The sequence below is a fragment of the Spinacia oleracea genome, chromosome 6, assembly GCF_020520425.1.
Source record: "Spinacia oleracea cultivar Varoflay chromosome 6, BTI_SOV_V1, whole genome shotgun sequence".
Taxonomy (NCBI): Eukaryota; Viridiplantae; Streptophyta; class Magnoliopsida; order Caryophyllales; family Amaranthaceae; genus Spinacia; species Spinacia oleracea.
Genome location: NC_079492.1, coordinates 58,153,495 through 58,176,646, shown reverse-complemented (window position 1 = coordinate 58,176,646; position 23,152 = coordinate 58,153,495). Strand labels below are relative to the sequence as shown.

The window sequence follows — 23,152 nt, the reverse complement described above, 5'->3', positions numbered from 1 at the left end:
CCACAATGATGTTCTAATTTAGGTTTTTGGCATTATTCACTTGTGAAGAGAATCTATTAAATTCTTTTCAATGTATAAAGAAAAACATATTCATGTGTGGTCTTGTTTGATTCGAGTCAATGAGTACTTTAATAATATCAAAATTTTATAATTCTTAATATTGTGTAATTAGAGATAAAACTAATATAAAATGTTCATTAACAAATGTGAAAAAAAAAGAAATTGGAACATCATTATGAAACGGAGTAAGTATATGCATGAAGTCACTAAGATTTGTAGATCTTTCCTTTGGAGTGGACAAGCTTATAGTCAGAAAAACAGTAACATCTCTTGGGATAGTTCCTGTTGTGATAAAAAGCAAGGTGGTCTTGGCTTCAGAGATGTTATCAACTGGAATATTGCAAGCATTGGAAAGTATGTTTGGGCCATTGCATCTAAACAGGATAATGTTTGGATCAAATGGGTCCATGTTGTATACATTAAAGATGGGGACTGGTGGGATTACATGCCTGTAGCCTCTGCTAGCTGGTATTGGAAGAAGATATGTGCTATAAAAGAGAGATTGAAGTTAGTGTATACTCAGGCTGAGTTAGCTGCTATGCCTCATTATTCTGTGAAAACAGTTTATGAGAAGATCATTGGACCTAAACCTGTGATTCATTGGGACAACATGCTGTGGAATAGGCTGAATATCCCAAAGCACAGATTTATATGCTGGTTGGCAGTGCAGGGTGTAGATGAAGGAAATAATGCCCTTGGTCCAAGTATGCATTCTATGTTAAGTCTAATAAATGCGGTTCAGTATTAATTAACAAGTTAATAATTCAGTGAGATCAAGTGAGCTGAATGCCTAGCTAGAGGCCGCTTCAGTTCAAGTGGAATTAATGATATTAATCCACAGCTTACTCTTGACTGAACCCGTAGGGTCACACAAATAGTACGTAAACGGATCAAGTATTTAATGGCATTAAATACTCCATCTATGAATATTCGGAACCGACGGATCTTGGTTTCAGTGGGAGCTAAGATCGTCACAGGCAAGAAATGAATACTCCGGAAACGATGATATTGCCGGAAACGGAAATATGGATCGTATCGGAAATATGAATATTATCCAAGTCGTAGATGTTGCCGGAAACGGAAACATGGTACGTATCGGAAAATATTGTTGGAAATGGAAATATTACCAGAATCGGAAATATTGCCGGAAACGGAAATATTGTCAGAATCGGAAATATTACCGGAATCGGAAAATAATTCCGGAAACGGAAATATTAAATATTTGTTCGAAACGGAAATTAATTCCGGAATCGGAAATATTGAATATTGTTCGTATCGGAAATAGATTCCGGAAATGGAATTTTAATCGGAAGCGTATCGTACGAATTAGCATCGGACGAGGCCTGCCGGACGAAGGCCCAGCACGAAGCCAGGCCATCGCCCAGCAAGCACGCACGCCACAGCCCAGCGCGCACAAGGCCACGCATGCGTGGGCCGCGCTGCGTGGGCTGCTGCTCGCATGCGTGGGCAGCCCTTGTGGCTGCCGTGTGTGTGTGAGTTTGAGCTCATGCGAGATTCCTGAATCTGCAAGAGTCAGTGTATGATTAAATGTCTATTCCTATTGGATAAATTGATTAAGTAGAATTCATGTAGAATTCTAATTCCAAATAATTCGCATCCTACTAGGATTACGATTCCTTTTCCATAACTCTATAAATAAAGGCCTAGGGGTCATAATTTATACACAAGTTTCAAAGTATTCAAAAGTGAGTTTTTTGAGAGAAAATTCAAACACCCATCTTGCCCCAAAAGTGCCGAATTTTCTGAGTACCTTAAGGGCGACAGCTAGGGAAGGCACGCAACAAAGAGTATGCATCTAAACTATGCTAAATGATTATGTGTAAATAATATGTTTCCTGGGTTAATGGTTGTTTCCGCATGATCTATGTAATGTCATATGTATCATAACCTAACAGTGGTATCACGAGCCCCTTATTATTTTCATAATCTAAATTGCATGAACATGGTTAAATATTACAAATTTGCAAGAATTAAAAGGGGTGATTAATTTTCGTAATTGTTAATTAATTGCAAATTGCGTTTATTTAATTATATGTACGCAGTTTTTTCGGCAGTTTCTTCGTTACTCATCCGAATTGAGTGATTTTTGTGTCAATTTCGCATGTAAAAGGCATTCTAAAATTTTGACAAAAATAATATTTTTCTGCCGAACCCAGAATTCTCAAATTCGAAGCCTAACTATGACTTTTCGAAGGTTTTAGTTTTTCGAATGCAAAATTTCGTAAATTTAAGATGTTAAATTAAATATTTGCGATTCTTGTTGATAAATCTTGAATTTTTGATTGACCTACTGCATATGTTTAACAAGTTTGAATGCCTAGTCTTGTTAATTATGCAATCTAATTTGTAATTATGATTAATTTGTTGAAAATTAGAATAATTTAGAATTAATTTGATTTTCATAATTAATTATAATTAATTAGAAACCTATGATTAAAAACCACCATAAAAATTGTAAATTTACGATAAATTTTAAATTTTTATGACCTAGACTTGAATCCATAACAATCGGAAATCAATTGGATAATAAATTTTCGATTTTTCGCCCTAAAATTATGAAATTAATAATATTTATTAATTTGTCATTAATTTTAAATATAAATTTTAAATTTTTATGCGATTCGTTCAAATAACTTGCACGCACGAAGCAATGGACGCTTCGTGTTACCCTTAAGGGGTGTTGTATAATGCGGGCATGCGACGACGAGCAAGGGAGCTCGTCGCCCGTGCGGCACGAATGCAATGAGCAAGGCCGTAGTGCACGAGCACAAGGCAGCAGCCCTGCCTTGTGTCGTGTGCCACGAGCAATGAACGTATGGGCATGGGCGAGGGGCGAGCCAAGGCAGTCGCGTGTGGGCAGCAAGCGAGCTGCGCCACAGCGCGCGCTGCCTCGCACAACAGCGCGCAGCCTCGTGCGCAGCGAGCGCAAGCTCGCGTGCCACGAGCGCTGCGCCCAGCATCACTCGCGCGCACCAGCGAGCGATCTCGCGCGCCAGCGCGCGATCTCGCGCGCCAGCGAGCGATGCAGCGCCCCAGCGAGCGATGGCTCGCGCGCACCAGCGAGCGATCTCGCGCGCCAGCGCGCGATCTCGCGCGCCAGCGAGCGATGCAGCGCCCCAGCGAGCGATGGCTCGCGCGCACCAGCGAGCGATCTCGCGCACCAGCGAGCGCGGTAACGCGCGCGCGCTGCGAGCGATAGCTCGCGTGCGGTGGGCGCTGTGCGGAGGCTTGCGTATGGGACAGCAGCAGCTATGCAACGAACGCATGGGCTGCGCGCACATGGCCAGCAATGGCTGTGTGCGTACAGCCCATGGGCGTGCAACGCGTAGGGTGTTTGCGTTACGATTAGATCGTTTTGAATGTTTAATTTGAAAATTTCAGTTCACGTAATTTTTAATTGATTTTAAAATTAATAATTTGAATTAATTTCTTGGATTTTAATTTTGAATATTATAATTATAATAAATGGCATTTATTCTAATTATTTTACTAAAATTAAAATCATAAATTAATTTAAATGTGACTGAAATTAAAATTAAATTTTTGGATTCAATTATAAATTTATATGAGCTTTAAATTTTAATTAAATTTGTATGTTTCCGGTTAGACTAGAAATACAATTTTATGTTTAAAATTAGTAAAGCATATGAATTTATTGGTTTGAGTGGGAGTGCTTTTAGTCATAAACTCTTGATTAGGTCTACAAATCCTTAAGGTTAAAACAACTCGATTAGAATTAATAAGGACTGAATAATTGGTAGATTATTGGTGCCCTTGATTAATTGCTGCAAATGTTTACGTGATGCATAATGTGTTTAACTAACCAGCTATGTGGGCCATTCATGATAATGAATGGGTGAATGGTATATATTGTATATGTACTGTTTTGCAGGTTATGAAGTGACTAGTATGGCCCAAATAGGATAGAAAATATGGTCTGCGTACCATTAATTTGAATGTAATTGGTCTAAAGTACCAAAGTTGTTTTTCAATTCAAATATGGTCTGCGTACCATCAAATAGTTGTAATTAGTTATAACTTATCCTATTTGAAGAAAATGGTGCCTCCCACGGAGATTTTCAAGACGGACTTTGAAGTCAAAGCTTCAAGATGAAGTCGGGCCATACTAGATCACAAATATCTTATGCATGTTTTAAGTTATTTATTGCTTTAAATATGTCTTAAAATGCATGAGATCAAAAGCTTGATTATGTTGCATGATTAAGGATTTTAGTTCACTTAAAATCTAACCAACATAGTAAGAGCCTTAAGTTCCAAACTTAAAAATTGAGTTAAAAGGTGCCATGCCAAAATATACACTTGCTTGGATATCCTTTACATCAATCTAGTAATAGTTTTCGCTCAGCGAGGTGTTACTTATTGGTCCTAAAGGGGCAAGGTACACAAATAATTGTGAGTACATGTTAGTTTTGGTGAAACTCAACGATATAAGTAAGGAGTCCTTTTATGTCGTGGCAAATTCGATAGGTTTACCTAATAAGTTCTTAGACGTACCTATCAACCAAGAATAGTTTCTAGACTATTAGCAAAAGGCTTTTGCTTACCTAAGATGTTCTAGGATTAAGTCGACAAACTGTGCTTAGTTCTTCAATGATTTTAGGATCTTGGAATCATTTTATTCACACCTGCCGGAACACATAACTTGAATAAAATGCTTAATAAACATTGAATTATGCATGAATGCTAGAATTTAAGTTTATTAAGAGAAACTGTGAATGGTTATTTATTTGTTTATTCTTTTCAATTGTAGTTTTTAATATGGCAAACAACAATTCATTCAACATTCGATCAATTCTCGAAAAGGAGAATTTGAACGGGAAAAACTTCCTTGACTGGCAAAGGAACTTGCAAATAGTTCTTATGCAGGAAGAAAAGGAGTATGTCCTAGATGAGGCGATGCCCGAAGCTCCAGGCGACGGGATCACTCAGGCAGCCCTCAATCGTTGGATTGATGCCAACAAGGATGTGAAATGTCTAATGCTCGCCACTATGAGTGCGGATCTGCAGAAAACGTTCATCAACTCAGATGCTTTCACAATCATCAGTGAGTTAAAGAACATGTTCCAAGATCTGGCTCGAGTCGAAAGATTCGAGACTCATAGGCAAATTCTTGAGACCAAGCTTAAGAAAGGCGAGCCCGTAAGTCCACATGTTCTCAAAATGATTGGACTCATTGAGAATATGAGTCGGCTGGATCAGCAATTTTCTCAGGAAATGGCTATAGACACCATCCTCCATTCTCTTCATAGCGGGTATGATCAGTTCAAACTGAACTACAGTATGAATAGTCTGGACAAAACGCTCACTGAGCTTCACGGTATGCTGAAGACCGCTGAAAAGACGCTCAAAAGTGATAAGCAGGATGTGCTTATGGTGCGTGGGGGCAAGTTCAAGAAATCTGGAAAGAAGAGGAATGCTAAGAAAGGTGGCAACAAGGCCAGCCCAACTAAGCAAACTGGCGCCAAATCTGCAAAGAGGAAGGTCAGTCAACCCACTTCTGAATCCGAATGCTTCTACTTCAAGAAGAAGGGGCATTGGAAGAAAGATTGCTTGAAGCTAAAGGAAGATCAGAAGAACGGAACAGTCGTTCCATCTTCAGGTATTTTCGTTATAGACTGTATACTTGCTAATTCAACTTCTTGGGTATTAGATACAGGTTGTGGCTCACACTTATGTTCCAATCCACAGGGACTAAGAAGAAGTAGAAAGTTAAGCAAGGGTGAAGTCGACCTACGAGTGGGAAATGGAGCACGGATTGCTGCATTAGCTGTAGGAACATACTATTTGTCGTTGCCCTCCGGGCTAGTTTTGGAACTGGAAGAATGTTTCCATGTTCCAAGTCTTACTAAAAACATCATTTCAGTTTCTTGCTTAGATGCTAAGGGATTTTCCTTTATAATAAAAGACAATAGTTGTTCGTTTTATTTTAAAGAGATGTTTTATGGATCTGCTAGATTAGTCAATGGACTTTATTTATTAGATCACGACAAACAAGTATATAACATAAATACCAAAAAGGCCAAAAAGGATGATTCAGATCTCACCTATCTGTGGCATTGTCGATTAGGCCATATAAACTTGAAACGCTTAGAAAGACTTCAAAGGGAAGGAATTCTAGAACCATTTGACTTAGAGGATTATGGTAAATGCGAATCATGTTTACTTGGCAAAATGACAAAGCAACCTTTCTCTAAAGTTGGAGAAAGAGCAAATGAACTAATGGGTTTAATCCATACAGATGTATGTGGACCAATGAGTACAAATGCTAGAGGTGGTTTCAGCTACTTTATCACTTTCACTGATGACTTCAGTAGGTATGGTTATGTCTACCTAATGAAGCATAAGTCTGAATCCTTTGACAAATTCAAGGAATTTCAGAGTGAAGTAGAGAATCAATTAGGCAAGAAGATCAAGGCACTGCGGTCTGATAGAGGCGGTGAATATCTGAGCTATGAATTTGATGACCATCTGAAAGAATGTGGAATTCTATCAGAATTGACTCCTCCTGGAACACCACAATGGAACGGTGTGTCAGAATGGAGGAACAGAACCTTGCTAGACATGGTCAGGTCAATGATGGGTCAGGCCGAACTTCCATTAGAATTTTGGGGACATGCACTAAATACAGCTGCACTCACTATAAATAGAGCTCCGTCTAAAGCTGTCGAAAAGACTCCATACGAATTATGGTTTGGAAAGCCTCCAAATGTGTCTTTTCTTAAGATTTGGGGATGTGAAGTATACGTCAAACGATTAATTTCAGACAAACTTCATCCAAAATCTGACAAATGTATCCTTGTGGGCTATCCAAAGGAAACAAAGGGGTATTACTTCTACAATACATCTGAGAACAAAGTGTTTGTTGCTCGAGATGGTGTCTTTTTGGAGAAAGATCACATTTCCAAAATGACAAGTGGGAGAAAAGTAGACCTCGAAGAAATTCGAGTCGAACAACAAACTCTAGAGAATGCTCAAGATGACATTCAGGATGAAACTCAGAGATCTTTAGAAGAATCTGGTGAGAATCATGGTCAATCTAGAAATGTTACCCCGCGTAGATCGCAAAGATATAGATCTCAACCGGAAAGGTACTTAGGTATTTTGACGAACGAGAGCTATGACGTTCTATTACTTGAAAGTGATGAACCTGCGACTTACAAGCAAGCTATGACGAGCCCTAGCTCCAAGCAATGGCAAGAAGCCATGCAATCTGAATTAGACTCCATGTCTGAAAACCAAGTATGGGATTTGGTCGATTTGCCAGATGGCTACCAAGCCATTGGAAGCAAATGGGTTTTCAAACTGAAAAAGGACAAGGATGGGAAACTTGAAGTTTTCAAAGCTAGATTGGTTGCGAAAGGTTACAGGCAAGTCCACGGTGTGGATTACGATGAAACCTTTTCACCAGTTGCAATGCTAAAGTCTATTCGAATAATGTTAGCAATCGCTGCATATTACGATTACGAAATATGGCAGATGGATGTCAAAACTGCTTTCTTAAACGGCGTTTTAACAGAAACTGTGTTTATGACACAGCCTGAAGGTTTTGAGGATCCAAAGAATGCTAAAAAGGTATGCAAGCTAAAGAAATCAATCTACGGATTGAAGCAGGCATCCAGGAGCTGGAATATACGTTTTGATGAAGCGGTCAGTGACTTTGGTTTCATCAAGAACGCAGACGAATCTTGTGTATACAAGAAGGTCAGTGGGAGCAAAATTGCTTTCCTAGTATTATATGTCGACGACATATTGCTTATCGGAAATGACATTCCTATGTTGAACTCTGTCAAGATTTGGCTTGGGAAATGTTTTTCGATGAAGGATCTAGGAGAAGCACAGTACATATTGGGCATCAAGATTTACAGAGATAGATCTAAAAAGATGATTGGACTTAGTCAAAGCACTTATATCAATAAGGTGCTTGATAGGTTCAAGATGGCGGACTCCAAGCGAGGCTACCTACCCATGTCTCATGGAATGACTCTAAGCAAGACTCAGTGCCCAAAAACACTTGATGAGCGTAGACGAATGAATGGGATTCCATATGCATCATTGATTGGTTCAATAATGTATGCTATGATATGTACACGCCCGGATGTTGCGTACGCACTCAGTGCTACGAGCAGATACCAGTCAGACCCAGGAGAGGCGCATTGGACTGCTGCCAAGAATATTCTGAAGTACCTGAAAAGGCACAAAGATGACTTCCTGGTCTATGGTGGAGATGATGAATTAATTGTTAAAGGCTATACGGACGCAAGTTTCCAAACCGACAAAGATGATTTCAGATCACAGTCTGGGTTTGTCTTCTGCCTCAACGGAGGAGCAGTAAGCTGGAAAAGTGCTAAGCAAAGCACCATTGCGGATTCTACAACTGAAGCGGAGTACATTGCTGCACATGAAGCAGCAAAGGAAGCTATATGGCTAAGGAAGTTCATAGGAGAACTTGGTGTAGTCCCCTCCATTAAAGGACCAATAGCCCTGTATTGTGATAATAACGGAGCTATTGCACAGGCAAAAGAGCCTAGACACCACCAGAGAGTCAAGCATGTACTTCGTAGATTTCACCTTCTACGAGAGTTCGTTGAAAGAAAAGAAGTCGAGATAAGCAAAATTGGAACTGATGACAACATATCAGATCCATTAACTAAACCTCTGCCGCAAGCGAAGCACAACTCGCACACTGCAGCTATGGGAATCAAGCATATTGGAGAATGGCTTTGATGTCTCTGTTTAATGTTTTAAAGTTTTAGAGTTTAAATCTTTGTAAAACATTATTGGTTAATCATTCACAATAAATGAAAGGAATTCATTTTTCCATTTAATTTGTGGTTTATTAAATGATGAGTCCCTTCAACTTGACGATATATTCAAGATAGACTGTCAGGACCAGTCCTGTGACTAAGAAATGTCTATCAAGTGAACTTGAATGTCAAAGGTTGAAAATGGTCCCTAGTCGGAGTTTTCTATAAAATTGGACGCATAGAAAACGTTAGACGATTAGAATGCAAGATGACTAGTAGTTCTGTTTCTTGAACTATGTGGACATGGCAATGTCATAATCATTTGCATAGATACTTACTTTGGGAAGACTAGTATCGGACAAGACCTATGAAACTTTACTGTAAGAGATGAAAGTCTGTCATAAGTAAATTTCATTAAATTATTAGACACTAAATCCTCAATACCTGAGTGATTTGAGATTACTTGTTTGAGAACTGGTTGCTTTGACGTTGACCAACCGTCGCACCGTAAAAGGAGGCTATAAAGGCAACGCTCAGGTAATCACCTATCAAACGAAGTCTAATCTCAAGATCGCAAGATTGGGATTGTCCTCCCATAAATCGGGATGAGATGCTTAAAAGTTGTACAAGGCCACTCGGAGAGCTAGAAACTGTGAAATGCATGGCCGTGCTCGGATGAATCATAGGCTATGATTATCTGTTTATTTGATCAGTTGAACTCTGAAACCGAGGAACACCTCTGGACATAATAAGGATGACAACTCTTACCTTATGTTCAAGAGCAAGCATCGAGCGACAAAGGAATTAGGAAATGCACACTTGTCCCTAAGGACAAGTGGGAGACTGAAGGAAATAATGCCCTTGGTCCAAGTATGCATTCTATGTTAAGTCTAATAAATGCGGTTCAGTATTAATTAACAAGTTAATAATTCAGTGAGATCAAGTGAGCTGAATGCCTAGCTAGAGGCCGCTTCAGTTCAAGTGGAATTAATGATATTAATCCACAGCTTACTCTTGACTGAACCCGTAGGGTCACACAAATAGTACGTAAACGGATCAAGTATTTAATGGCATTAAATACTCCATCTATGAATATTCGGAACCGACGGATCTTGGTTTCAGTGGGAGCTAAGATCGTCACAGGCAAGAAATGAATACTCCGGAAACGATGATATTGCCGGAAACGGAAATATGGATCGTATCGGAAATATGAATATTATCCAAGTCGTAGATGTTGCCGGAAACGGAAACATGGTACGTATCGGAAAATATTGTTGGAAATGGAAATATTACCAGAATCGGAAATATTGCCGGAAACGGAAATATTGTCAGAATCGGAAATATTACCGGAATCGGAAAATAATTCCGGAAACGGAAATATTAAATATTTGTTCGAAACGGAAATTAATTCCGGAATCGGAAATATTGAATATTGTTCGTATCGGAAATAGATTCCGGAAATGGAATTTTAATCGGAAGCGTATCGTACGAATTAGCATCGGACGAGGCCTGCCGGACGAAGGCCCAGCACGAAGCCAGGCCATCGCCCAGCAAGCACGCACGCCACAGCCCAGCGCGCACAAGGCCACGCATGCGTGGGCCGCGCTGCGTGGGCTGCTGCTCGCATGCGTGGGCAGCCCTTGTGGCTGCCGTGTGTGTGTGAGTTTGAGCTCATGCGAGATTCCTGAATCTGCAAGAGTCAGTGTATGATTAAATGTCTATTCCTATTGGATAAATTGATTAAGTAGAATTCATGTAGAATTCTAATTCCAAATAATTCGCATCCTACTAGGATTACGATTCCTTTTCCATAACTCTATAAATAAAGGCCTAGGGGTCATAATTTATACACAAGTTTCAAAGTATTCAAAAGTGAGTTTTTTGAGAGAAAATTCAAACACCCATCTTGCCCCAAAAGTGCCGAATTTTCTGAGTACCTTAAGGGCGATTCTAGTTGGTCAATCTTAAGGCGGATCCGGACGTGCTGTGGACTTTCTACGGAGGGACGACACTTGGAGTCCTAAAAGACTTGTTCTTGTTCGGTTCGGGCGCAGCTAGGGAAGGCACGCAACAAAGAGTATGCATCTAAACTATGCTAAATGATTATGTGTAAATAATATGTTTCCTGGGTTAATGGTTGTTTCCGCATGATCTATGTAATGTCATATGTATCATAACCTAACAGTAGACACCTACTTTTGTCCCCATTCCCGAAAGGGAAGGTTCGATGATGAAAACATAATTCTCCACTTGACAACGCATCTCCTATAAAATAACGAATCTCAATCACTCTTCTCGTTTCACCCGAAACCTGCTATTTATAGAAACCTGCTATTTGTGGAAACCTGCTAAAAATAGTAACTGCCGTAAAAGGTAGCTTCTAAAAGTGGCAAGTCATAAAAGATAGAAACCTGTCAGAATTAGGTGTTGCACTCCAACATAAATCCTAAATGAGATAGAAAACTGCGAGAATCCTATTCCTACTATGATTCGGAAATAAGAGTTACGTATTAATTAAAATCCTAACGAGCCTAGAGTTCGTAACGGGCCCAGACGCATTCCGTCATAAAATTGATACGCAATGAAAGACTCGATTAAATCTCAAACACTCTGGATTCTAGGAATCCAAATCTGACAAAGAACTCAGCCCAGACATCACTTTCAACGCCCAGAGCTGGGCGCCGAAATCTTTAACGCCCAGCCCTGGGCGTCGAAATTGCATGGATCTCTATTTTCAACGCCCAGCCCTGGGCGCCGAAATCTTTGACGCCCAGAGCTGGGCGCTGAAAATACCTGGGTACGTGTTTTTTCCTAATTCTTTGTGGATTAGAACTCTGCAATTCTATCTTTCCACAAACTCTTTTCTATAAATATAGCCCAAGTTCGACGTGAAATAACAACAACACACAATTCATATTATGAGTATTGACTCTAAACCCCTAAGCCTAAGCCTCACGCTGCGAAATTGATCACGCGTTCTGTCGCAATCGATCCAAAAATCGAACAGAACGTATCCTGTCCCGTAATTTGAGATTCGTTAAATAAAAGGAGAAATAGCAAAGTCAAAGTGGTTAGTTTTCTGAGAACCGTGACGCACCTCTCAAGGGTGCGTCGTAATGTGCCCCTTCGCATGATTTAATTGCTTTCCTCGCCCTTTCATGAACTGTTAAACTAATTAAACCTGATTGTTCTATCACGCCTAATAAAGATAATATGTTGGGAATTTGGATTATCATGCTAGGTCCCTTAAAACAATCTAAATCAGATAACCGCGCTCGATCTAGTATTATATGTTGCATATTATTAAAATCAACTCAGATTAGTTTAATAGTTAACGCATGTCCCTTCAATTATTTATGTTGAGCTAGTAAGGATATCCTGCCTCTGGAGTTATCGAAGAGCGAGTACTCCTCTCGGTAGTTACAGTCCCCCGAACCCTCAATCTCTACCTTGCGGGTGTATGTTGAGAGATCCCCACACCAGGGATCACAAGGGAACCTACGGCCGTCGTGGTCAAACATAATTGCACTCCCTTTATGTCACGATAACCGGGTTTTGTCAGCTTTTCTCATTGTCGTTAAAAACTGAATGGCGACTCGTATATTACTAGTCGATTGGGTGTAAACTCGCAGGAAATCCAATTACACTTGATTGAATTAAAAGAATCGTCACACCCACGAGGGACGAGGTCACGCATTAGCCTCGTGCTTTTTCGACCCCCTCACAGTGGCGACTCCACTGGGGATAGTGAAGGAAATACTCGTGCTTGTAGGTAATCAAAATAGCCGAAGGGTGAAACGATCCTACCCCGCGTTTATTTCCCCATCAAGTTGGGACGACCTGAAAATCAGCATATTAATGTGAACGGGCAGAACCGCATAACGAATCTCGGCTCCCTCGGGAGTTGGGACTAAGGATACCTTTTTTCGCCAATAGGGGGTGCATACGCCGCGCATGTTGCCCACTCGGTACTTGTGCAGGTAGTACACCTATCCCGAACCCAATCGCTCGCTCATTAGGTCCCTCTCGCCTGCATGCCCCCTTGGCTTGCACTTGTGGGTTGGCCTCTTGAGCAAAATTTGTCTGTTGAAGACACTACCTCGACCGGGGCATGTGTTGGATCTACGATAGAAGCGGTACCAAGCCAGGCGCAAATAACTACCCATAGAAGCCTATCATAAACTACATGACATGTTATTATCGCCTCATGATGAATGTTAGTTATGTGTAGCGAAATATGTGATTGTGTGTGACAAGCTATCCTAGAAAAAACCAACGACCTTAAAAATTGCCCAAACATTCTTAGACTAATTTGCCAAAGAGTTATACCGAAATACGTGTTCCACAAACCCGAACGATCGCCACCAAAATAAGCGACGCTCGGGATGGCCTGTAACGAATCCCACAAACGCTGCACAACGCGTAAAGGACGTTATTAGGCAAGCACGCAAAATCGAAGTCGCATAAACAAAAAGTAGACGCAAACAGAAAACGAGAACCAGCCATGGACGCATTTTCAACGCCCCTGGCTGGGCGCCCAAATTTCTCACGCCTCCGCTGGGCGCTGAAGTTGCTGCCTGGCCTTTTGGTCAGGCACAGCAGCCTCGGTGCCCACGCATGAAGAAAATACGTAGCAAAAAAAAAATCGTGAAAAAAAATTGCTACGAGGGCGTATGAAAAAGCGCTCGATTTCAAAAGCGACTTATCAAAAAAAAATAATAATAATAACTCTTTGTGTCGTTGATAGGCCTCCTACGACGGCAATGTTCGGCTCCAAAACCGAGCACGCTAATTGAAATAACCTTGAATGTCACATGGGCAAAGTATTCAAAAAATAATGTTCAAATGAAGTTTTCAAGAAAAATAATGTTCGAAAAAAAATAAATCCGAGTCTAGACTAGGCTATGCCAAAGTACAATCTAAATCCTAAGTCTCAGTTGTCTTATCCATAGAATCGGTCCTAATGCTTGGTGTCGTTCTGCAAGTTAAAAGGTTAAACCATATTGAGTCTCCCTTCCTGACATTTAAATCAATAGGCACCCATATGTAATTGTTATCCCTTGCTAAGAGTCTACGGCCTCAATACTCTCTCTCACCAATAAAAGAATATATTATAGTATTTGCAAAATGGAAACAGTCACATTCTGAAAATCATTCCTCCATAGTCGCACAACCCCCAAAGTGAACCTAAGGTATCAATACCATTGGCAAAAAATTATTAATGGCCTCAAGGCTTATGATCACATTGGGTCACGACTATCATAGTCTTTCGAGCCACTCGCTCCTTGAAATACTACCAAGTACGGACTAAAAGATTTTCCATGAATGCAACATGACAAACCATGAAAATACCCAAATCGGCATGCCATAAGGCTACCATTGGGGTAAAGCAATACACACTAAGAGAGAAGCCGCACTAATGATTCTAGTCTTGCAAAAATAAAAATTCGATCTCCCCAACCAACTACCTTGCCAACATTAAGCAAAATGGCGCATGAAAAATGAACACCCAAGGGTTAAAATCTAAAGTGTCAACCAACGAAAGTTATGGTCCAATTAGCCTAAGTCTGAGAGTTGCTTGGTCAAGTATTATAGGCTTACGCCACGTCATTATTTTGAGTCTAGGCCACCTCCTTGTATTCATATACGAGTTATAATCAGAAAAATTAATGAAAGTTCGAGTCTAAATCACAACTTCCAATTAAATCCCAGAAACTGGAATCTGAAAAGAAGCAAAAAAAATTATTTTCGATGTAATTCTTTCGTTAAATTTCAATAAGGTAAAAATAACATTTTTAATCTACGCTATTTGCACATTTTTTAAAAAAAACGACTAAATACGCTTGCAAAGTAAGACAATTTAAAGGTCCACCCTAGGCCTAGTAAAATTAAAAGTCCACCCTAGGTCTACTAAAGTTAAAAGGTCCACTATAGGCCTACCAAACGAGGCTCACTCAGTCGCGCCTCGTGACTCAAAGACCACAACCATCTACCTTTTAGCCCAAATAAAAATTTTTGAAGGATTTATGTTGGGGAAAAATCCCAAGCAAAAAGAGAAAATAGAAAGAGAAAAGGGAGAGCGAAAAGAGCAAGCCATGAAATGCTTAAAAAGAGAGAGAAAAGAGAGAGCGAAAAGAGCGAGCCATGAAATACTTAGCCCATACCTCCCAAAGTGCGGAATTTACCCAAGAAAACGAATGAAAAGAATTGAGTCAACCAATCCAAATCATAAAATTCTACGATGTCTACCCTATCCAATCCTTATGTTCTTAGACGCTTTCGCTCTGGGGCCCCTGTTCAGCTCATTTAACCCATCCATGTTCTCATTTCCATAACCCAAGAAACCATTACCTCAACTCTTGTTTTTGAACTTGTTATCAACCGCAAACCACGCACGGCCATTGACACGTGCGTCATGCCCATCATTTCCAAAGTCCAAACCTGCTCTTACACCACCATTAGCATAATGACCATATAACTTGTTTGGATACATCCTGTTGATATACCCTTAAGCCGTCCCCATCCTATTCATTGGCCTTGGTTGATGTAATCCTCATGCTCGACTAATACCTATACAACTTATCCTATCTCATTCAACCCATCTTTCAAGCCGTCTCGAGTCACAAATAAAAAAGAGACAAATGAAGAGTACATTCTACGCTCAAAGTAAAAATAAAAAAAATAAAAAAATGTAAAAAAGAAACTTTGCAAAGCGCCTCTAAAGTTAGTCTAAAAAAGGAAAAGAAGCATTTGGCGCACCAAAAAAGATCCGCCCAGGAAACATTTCCAGCGCCCACACCTGGGCGCCGAAAACTTTGACGCCCCAGCCTGGGCGCTGAATCTCTCTGCTTGCTAAAATTTTGTCCAGAAGTGCTCGTCATTTTATCCGCACATACACGGAACAATAACGAACACTTGGGGGGGTACAACACGTATTCAGACATAAGTACCACAAAAAAAAATACATGTACTCAAAAAAAAAATATATAACAAATTTTTGGCTTACGGCAAGGCAGCAGATTAAAATAATAATAAACTTCACTTATTCTACCGTTTCAAATAATATGTTTCCACCTCAGAACGTACTTGTTTAAAATCGGCATTCTAAGAAACCATTTTCTAGGCTAAGAACTACGCAAGACCTGATTCCAAATTAAATCTATTTAAGGCGGATACGTAGGCAATCCATGATTCGGTCCAACCAATTTGCAAAAATATTAAAGCCTATAGAAAAACAAGAATAAAGAATAGAAGTCCCTTATTGAAATTTAATTACTTGCAACCCAAGTCGAAAGAAAAGTCAAAGGAAGAATCCAAGTCACCAAGATGCCAAAACGAGCACACATCGAAAAATAATAAGGGCACATACCCTTGCCAGGAGGAGCACTCACACTCCTAGGCACTTAGCCAAGACTCAAAAAGATCGATTTGCCTCAATTGAATGGGGGCTAGCGCAAGCGTCCATGACCTCTAAAATACTCGACTTGACCCTCCCTAAAGCGAACTAACTCACTTAAAGACCTTCTTTCACCACTAGACATAGTCGTTCGCTTAAAGACCTTCTTTCACCCCTAGACACAGTCATAGTCGCCGACAAGTAGTAAAGGCAGTAAGCTTGCAATAAAGAGGATTGTTCTACGGCATCACCCCATCGTTCCTTCGAACTCAGGGCACCCGTTCATGGTAATTCAAATGCTTGCTAATCCCCTTTGGAAAAAAATAAGACATTGTCAATAGGACTTGGCACTTAACCAAGGCTCACCCTACTCAGACATATGACATGGGCATCTAAAATCGAAATCTGAAAACATTATTAATGGGAAGACATAACAGCAACTGGGGGCTAAAAATTGAAATGAAAGAGATAGGGAAGGAACTAAGTATACCTCGACCTTTTATACAGACATACACCAAGTAAATCTAAGTCAATTTGAAAACGGTTTATATTCCTGCAATTTTGGAAAAGATGGCCCTAAAAGCCTAAAGTATATGCCAAACGGGCACAAGTATACCCTGACGCCTGCACCTTGGCTTCCAGCAAATCCTTAGACAGCATTCCAAAAAACGTAACAGTATTTTGATTCACTCATGTGATCTTGTATGAACCCTTCTATAAGTCAACCTACTTAGGACACCTCGGATTGTACGCAGTAGGACTCGGATTTTAAATAATTCTCAAATAATTTTCAAAGACTTTTTCGAACATAATAAAGTGTCGTTGGTTTAAGCTAAGTATGCGTTTATCTCAATGTTGCAAGTAAGTCAAAAGATTTCCAAATATGATTATGGGTAAAGAAAGGCACCTAGCTTTTGGACAAGGCACACTTCAACATGTGACTACCTTGACTATGGCAATGTCGCACAATACGACATTTATAAGAGAAGCAGCAAAATCACTACTCGAACGTACCTCGCCCTAAACGAGTCTGGTTCAAACTATTCATGATCCGTGTCACCATGAATGCATAAAAACGTATGCAAAGCATTATAGCACCAAGCCAATCCCGTAGCTACAGTTGGGGGCTTGAGAAAAACACTCTAAAATTGCTCGAAATGACGATTTTATCGCAAATTCTCAACGCTAATGCTATACATACATCATAGGGGCACAATCCTAAGCTTTAATCGTGTAAAACGAACCTTAGAATGGCTACAACCCCTCCCAAATTCTAAAGCACTACTTAGAATATATAAAGTCACCCCACTATCAAGGGTAACTGAAAATCGCGAGTCACCAAAACTCCGATCAAACCACTGCACATAACGCTCGCCCTATAAAGCGCCCGTTAAACAGTCTACATCGTTCCAAAGCAAAAGCGAAAGAAAAAAAATCAAGGATAAGAACTGTCAAAATATACCCAGAAATCATTTTCAACGCCCAGAGCTGGGCGCCGATATCTTCAACGCCCCAGCCTGGGCGCTGAATCTTTCTGCTAGCCAAGTTTTGCCCATATATAAAAATAAGAAAGAAACACCTATGAATCCTCGCATCGAACGAAGTAATAAGCCGTGCAAACCCACGCAGAAGGTGCTACACTTGTTCGAGCACCTGAACGAGGCGTGATGAAATATTCCAATGCAAAAAATAATAATGATACCCCAATGCCTGGAGAAATGTTCTAATACACGCCGTTAGGCCACACAAGCCTACGTCGCACCATAAAGTTTAACCATCCCACAGTACAAGTCTAAAAAAAGAGAGTAAGGCATACTGCACTAATGCGGGCACGACCAAAGAGTATGTGTAAAAGAGGCAAAGACTACTTATCGCCCAAATTCAAAATGCAAGCCACGCGACTTCTATATTAAGGATTAAAGGTAGCAAAATATTACCTACCACGAAGGGGATAGCTCGCACCTACACGAGTGGAACCCCAGGGCATCTTTCTCGAAAGAACCTACAAAAATCGTACGCCAAAAGGAAGCATCCCAACATGGATACTTGGGGGCTCCAAGCTACGAAACAACCATAGCAAAATAAAAAAAATCTCGAAGCAAATGTTTGAACAATCGAAAGGGCACGATGTTTGAGCCCACCCCGTGAATAGGACTGACCCCTATCAAGCTTCTAAGCAAACTATTCAAAATCAGTCATTGCTCAAAAAAATGATTCAAGCGAACTGATTAATGGACCGCACACAACGGCCATTCTATGAATGCTCGTGCGCACATACATATCATCATTCACGAACACGAGCGATCAAAGTCTTACACCTCAAGGTATGTTCCTCGGGCCACATAGACTCGCCCAACTATTGCAATAACTGTACGCCTTAAGAGCAACAGTTCCTTAAAATAATCGCCCCAAAGCGACAAGCACCATAGTCCACCAATCGGCTACGGCTTCTCAAAAAAATCATCACGTTCTAAAAATAAAGAAAAAACAAAAGAGAAGAGATTACATATAACTTCCAAGTGAAATTAACGAATGAACAAGAGGCCAACTGTGTCATCAAAAGACCAGCCCAAACAACACTTTCAACGCCCCACCTGGGCGTGAATTATTTCAACGCCCAGGCCTGGGCGCCAAAAATGAACCCAGGCTCAAAAAAGGCCCTAACTTCTATTGAGCCCTGCCGCATCCATTCGACTCGAAAATTTCCGATTTCCTTACTGAAAGTCGCACCTCACGACTTTGTCAAGAGTAGCACACCACTACAAAGATCGCTCGCACTTACGAGCACGATCCCAAACACGATCAAGGACATTACAAAATGCGTATCCCCAAAGAACCTCTTTGACAAGAACTAACCGCCAAGCACGAGTACTTGGTGGCTCGAAAGAAAAAAAATATATCTTAAAAGAAAGTATGCAAAGTTAAAACAATATTCCCAGACTACGCCATACACCATCTCATGTTTAGATATCTCAAAAAAAAGCGCAGGTTCGACCTCAGAGAAAGGTCGTCGTTGACACTTGTGCATGGTCCTCTGATCAAAGACCAAGTAGTGGCAAAAATCGAGCCGTAAAGACCAGCTCAAAACCACGAAAGCAGACGGTCGCAAGACAAAGGTCCGTCTAAACCCGTTGTCAACCCACGTTCAGGTTACAACTAAATCCGAGCATCCCTCGAAAGAATTCGCTCTTGCAAGAATGAATAAAAGAAATTCTCAAAAAAAAAAAGAAATCACGAAGAAAAAAGTAGGAAACTTGCCCATCTTAGTGGGCAGGATCGCGTCACGAACCACGCGAGTCCCAAATTGAAAAACGAATTCAGGGGCGTCCACCCTCAGCGGACAGGGCTCGCCCACCCGCAGAGGGCGGGGTCTGCGTCACTAGCCGCGCAGGTCCTCAGTTTTTCGAAAAATAGAATCTTCAAAAACAAAATGAAACAGGCTCGCCATCTTCAGCCGGCGGGGTCTACGTCACAAACCACGTAGGTCCTTATTTTCAAAAAAGCACAAACAAATTTCAAAATAGATTCGTCCACTTCTTTCGGACGGGGCGTCCACCCTAAGCGGACAGGTTCGCCATCTTTAGCCGGCGGGGTCTACGTCACAAGCCGCGTAGGTCCTTATTTTCAAATTTCAAAAACAAGATTCGTCCACTTTTTCGGACGGGGCGTCCACCCTTAGCGGACAGGCTCGCCATCTTTAGCCGGCGGGGTCTACTTCACAAGCCGCGTAGGTCCTTATTTTCAAATTTCAAAAACAGGATTCGTCCACTTTTTCGGACGGGGCGTCCACCCTTAGCGGACAGGCTCGCCATCTTTAGCCGACGAGGTCTGCGTCACAAGACGCGCAGGTCCTTAGTCGCTGCAGCGATAACTTTTTCTGGTTTTCCCTTTTCCAAAAATTAAAAGGATTGGTTTTCCGTTTTTTTCCAAAAAAGAGCGATGTGCTGGATTTTCCTTCGTTTTACGTCCTGTGAAAACAAGGGGGTTTTCTCGTTTAGCTAACCCTAAAAATGAGAATCTTTAAAAACATTTTTACCTCGTGATTGGGCTTGGCCAGGCCCAATTACACTTTACAGCTTTCATTTCGAAAACATCTGTAGCTACTCCCAATGACAAAGTGAGGGAGTTTCTACGCACCTTTAGATCCTTCCAATGACAAAGTGAGGAAGTTTCTATACTATCAGTTGATAAATCCCAATGACACGTGAGGGATATGTCGACACTTCAAAGTGATGACCCTTAAGTCAAATGTTATCACTCGGGGGCTCGTGAGACCCTCGCAAAACAAGCCACATACACTATGGCTTGTGCGACGCACTCTGTCTAATACTTTGAACATCGTCTTACTCCAAGACTCAGTCAAAGTGGGGGCTAACTGTAGACACCTACTTTTGTCCCCATTCCAGAAAGGGAAGGTTCGATGATGAAAACATAAATCTCCACTTGACAACGCATCTCCTATAAAATAACGAATCTCAATCACCCTTCTCGTTTCACCCAAAACCTGCTATTTATAGAAACCTGTTATTTATGGAAACCTGCTAAAAATAGTAACTACCGTAAAGGGTAGGTAGCTTCTAAAAGTGGCAAGTCATAAAAGATAGAAACCTGTCAGAATTAGGTGTTGCACTCCAACATAAATCCTAAATGAGATAGAAAATTGCGAGAATCCTATTCCTAATATGACTCGGAAATAAGAGTTACGTATTAATTAAAATCCTAACGAGCCTAGAGTTCGTAACGGGCCCAGACGCATTCCGTCATTAAATTGATACGCAATGAAAGACTCGATTAAATCTCAAACACTCCGGATTCTAGGAATCCAAATTTGACAAAGAACTCGGCCCAGACATCACTTTCAACGCCCAGAGCTGGGCGCCGAAATCTTTAACGCCCAGCCCTGGGCGTCGAAATTGCATGGATCTCTATTTTCAACGCCCAGCCCTGGGCGCCGAAATCTTTGACGCCCAGAGCTGGGCGCTGAAAATACCTGGGTACGTGTTTTTTCCTAATTCTTTGTGGATTAGAACTCTGCAATTCTATCTTTCCACAAACTCTTTTCTATAAATATAGCCCAAGTTCGACGTGAAATAACAACAACACACAATTCATATTATGAGTATTGACTCTAAACCCCTAAGCCTAAGCCTCACGCTGCGAAATTGATCACGCGTTCTGTCGCAATCGATCCAAAAATCGAACATAACGTATCCTGTCCCGTAATTTGAGATTCGTTAAATAAAAGGAGAAATAGCAAAGTCAAAGTGGTTAGTTTTCTGAGAACCATGACGCACCTCTCAAGGGTGCGTCGTAATGTGCCCCTTCGCATGATTTAATTGCTTTCCTCGCCCTTTCATGAACTGTTAAACTAATTAAACCTGATTGTTCTATCACGCCTAATAAAGATAATATGTTGGGAAATTGGATTATCATGCTAGGTCCCTTAAAACAATCTAAATCAGATAATCGCGCTCGATCTAGTATTATATGTTGCATATTATTAAAATCAACTCAGATTAGTTTAATAGTTAACGCATGTCCCTTCAATTATTTATGCTGAGCTAGTAAGGATATCCTGCCTCTGGAGTTATCGAAGAGCGAGTACTCCTCTCGGTAGTTACAGTCCCCCGAACCCTCAATCTCTACCTTGCGGGTGTATGTTGAGAGATCCCCACACCAGGGATCACAAGGGAACCTACGGTCGTCGTGGTCAAACATAATTGCACTCCCTTTATGTCACGATAACCGAGTTTTATCAGTTTTTCTCATTGTCGTTAAAAACTGAATGGCGACTCCTATATTACTAGTCGATTGGGTGTAAACTCGCAGGAAATCCAATTATACTTGATTGAATAAAAAGAATCGTCACACCCACGAGGGACGAGGTCACGCATTAGCCTCGTGCTTTTTCGACCCCCTCACACAGGGTAGGCTTCAAACCACTGCAAAGTTGGCAAGATTTGGTGTAAGAAATACTGCAACTTGTTTGATTTGTGGACAAGCTGATGAAGATCATAATCATCTGTTTTTTGCTTGTCCTTACAGCAGCAGATGCATCAGTGCACTCAAAGTTTGGTTGGGTATCTCTTACTCCACTGGTAATCTGAAACAGCTTATGAGGTTCATTGCTTATGGCAGAATGTCTAAGTTCAGAAAGCAAGTTAGCTTTGCAATGCTAGCTGCTGCAGTCTATTCTGTTTGGTCAAGCAGGAATAGTAGTTTTTGGAATGCTTCTTTCCCAACTGTGCAGAATATAGTAACTAGAATTAAGCAAAATGTTAGAGATCGAATCTTGTTTGTTATGCCTAAAAATGTAACTAGGAGAGATAGCTTGTGGTTTGCTACTCTGTAAGCTTGGTTAGTCTGTTTTTTAACTCTTTGGTGGGATGGTCCAACCTAGTTGGTTAATTTGTTCCACCTCAGAGTTAGCTTAGGTTGTAAAATTGTTTTGTGCTTAATATTATTCGATCTTGCTTGCCTAGCAAAAAAAAAAAAAAAAAAAAAGAAAGGCCTACACGTTGCTGAAGGGCTAAAATCAATTTATATTGAATGGGATGGCTTGCCTATATAGGGAATAGCTTAGGGCAAGCATTACTTGTATTTTACTTGCAATATATTATACGGAGTATTATGATATATTATGATCCATGATTCGTTTGAAATTGATCGATAAAATTAAACTTCAAAGGTGAACTTATTTCTTAGTGGGCAAACTTACATGGGCATGTTTACTACTTTACTTTTAACTGTGGGGATGACGAGGTTACATGATGCTACCACACTAGTAGGATACCAATACAAAGGGACCATAATGGTATACGGAGTTATATTGTAATTCAAGATGGGTAACCTTTTGACAAAGACTTTCGATATAGGTTTTGTTCTCCTTACATTGCTTTAACTTTATTAT

At 40.7% G+C, this 23,152-nt stretch overlaps 1 protein-coding gene across 1 annotated transcript; it reads left to right on the top strand.

Moving 5' to 3' along the window:
- The first annotated feature begins 253 nt into the window (after window positions 1-253).
- Window positions 254-22,594, top strand: LOC110777038 (uncharacterized). Its single transcript, XM_056832237.1, has 2 exons — window positions 254-717; window positions 22,288-22,594. The coding sequence occupies exons 1-2, from the start codon at window positions 254-256 to the stop codon at window positions 22,592-22,594; spliced, it is 771 nt and encodes a 256-aa protein (XP_056688215.1).
- Window positions 22,595-23,152: the final 558 nt, after the last annotated feature.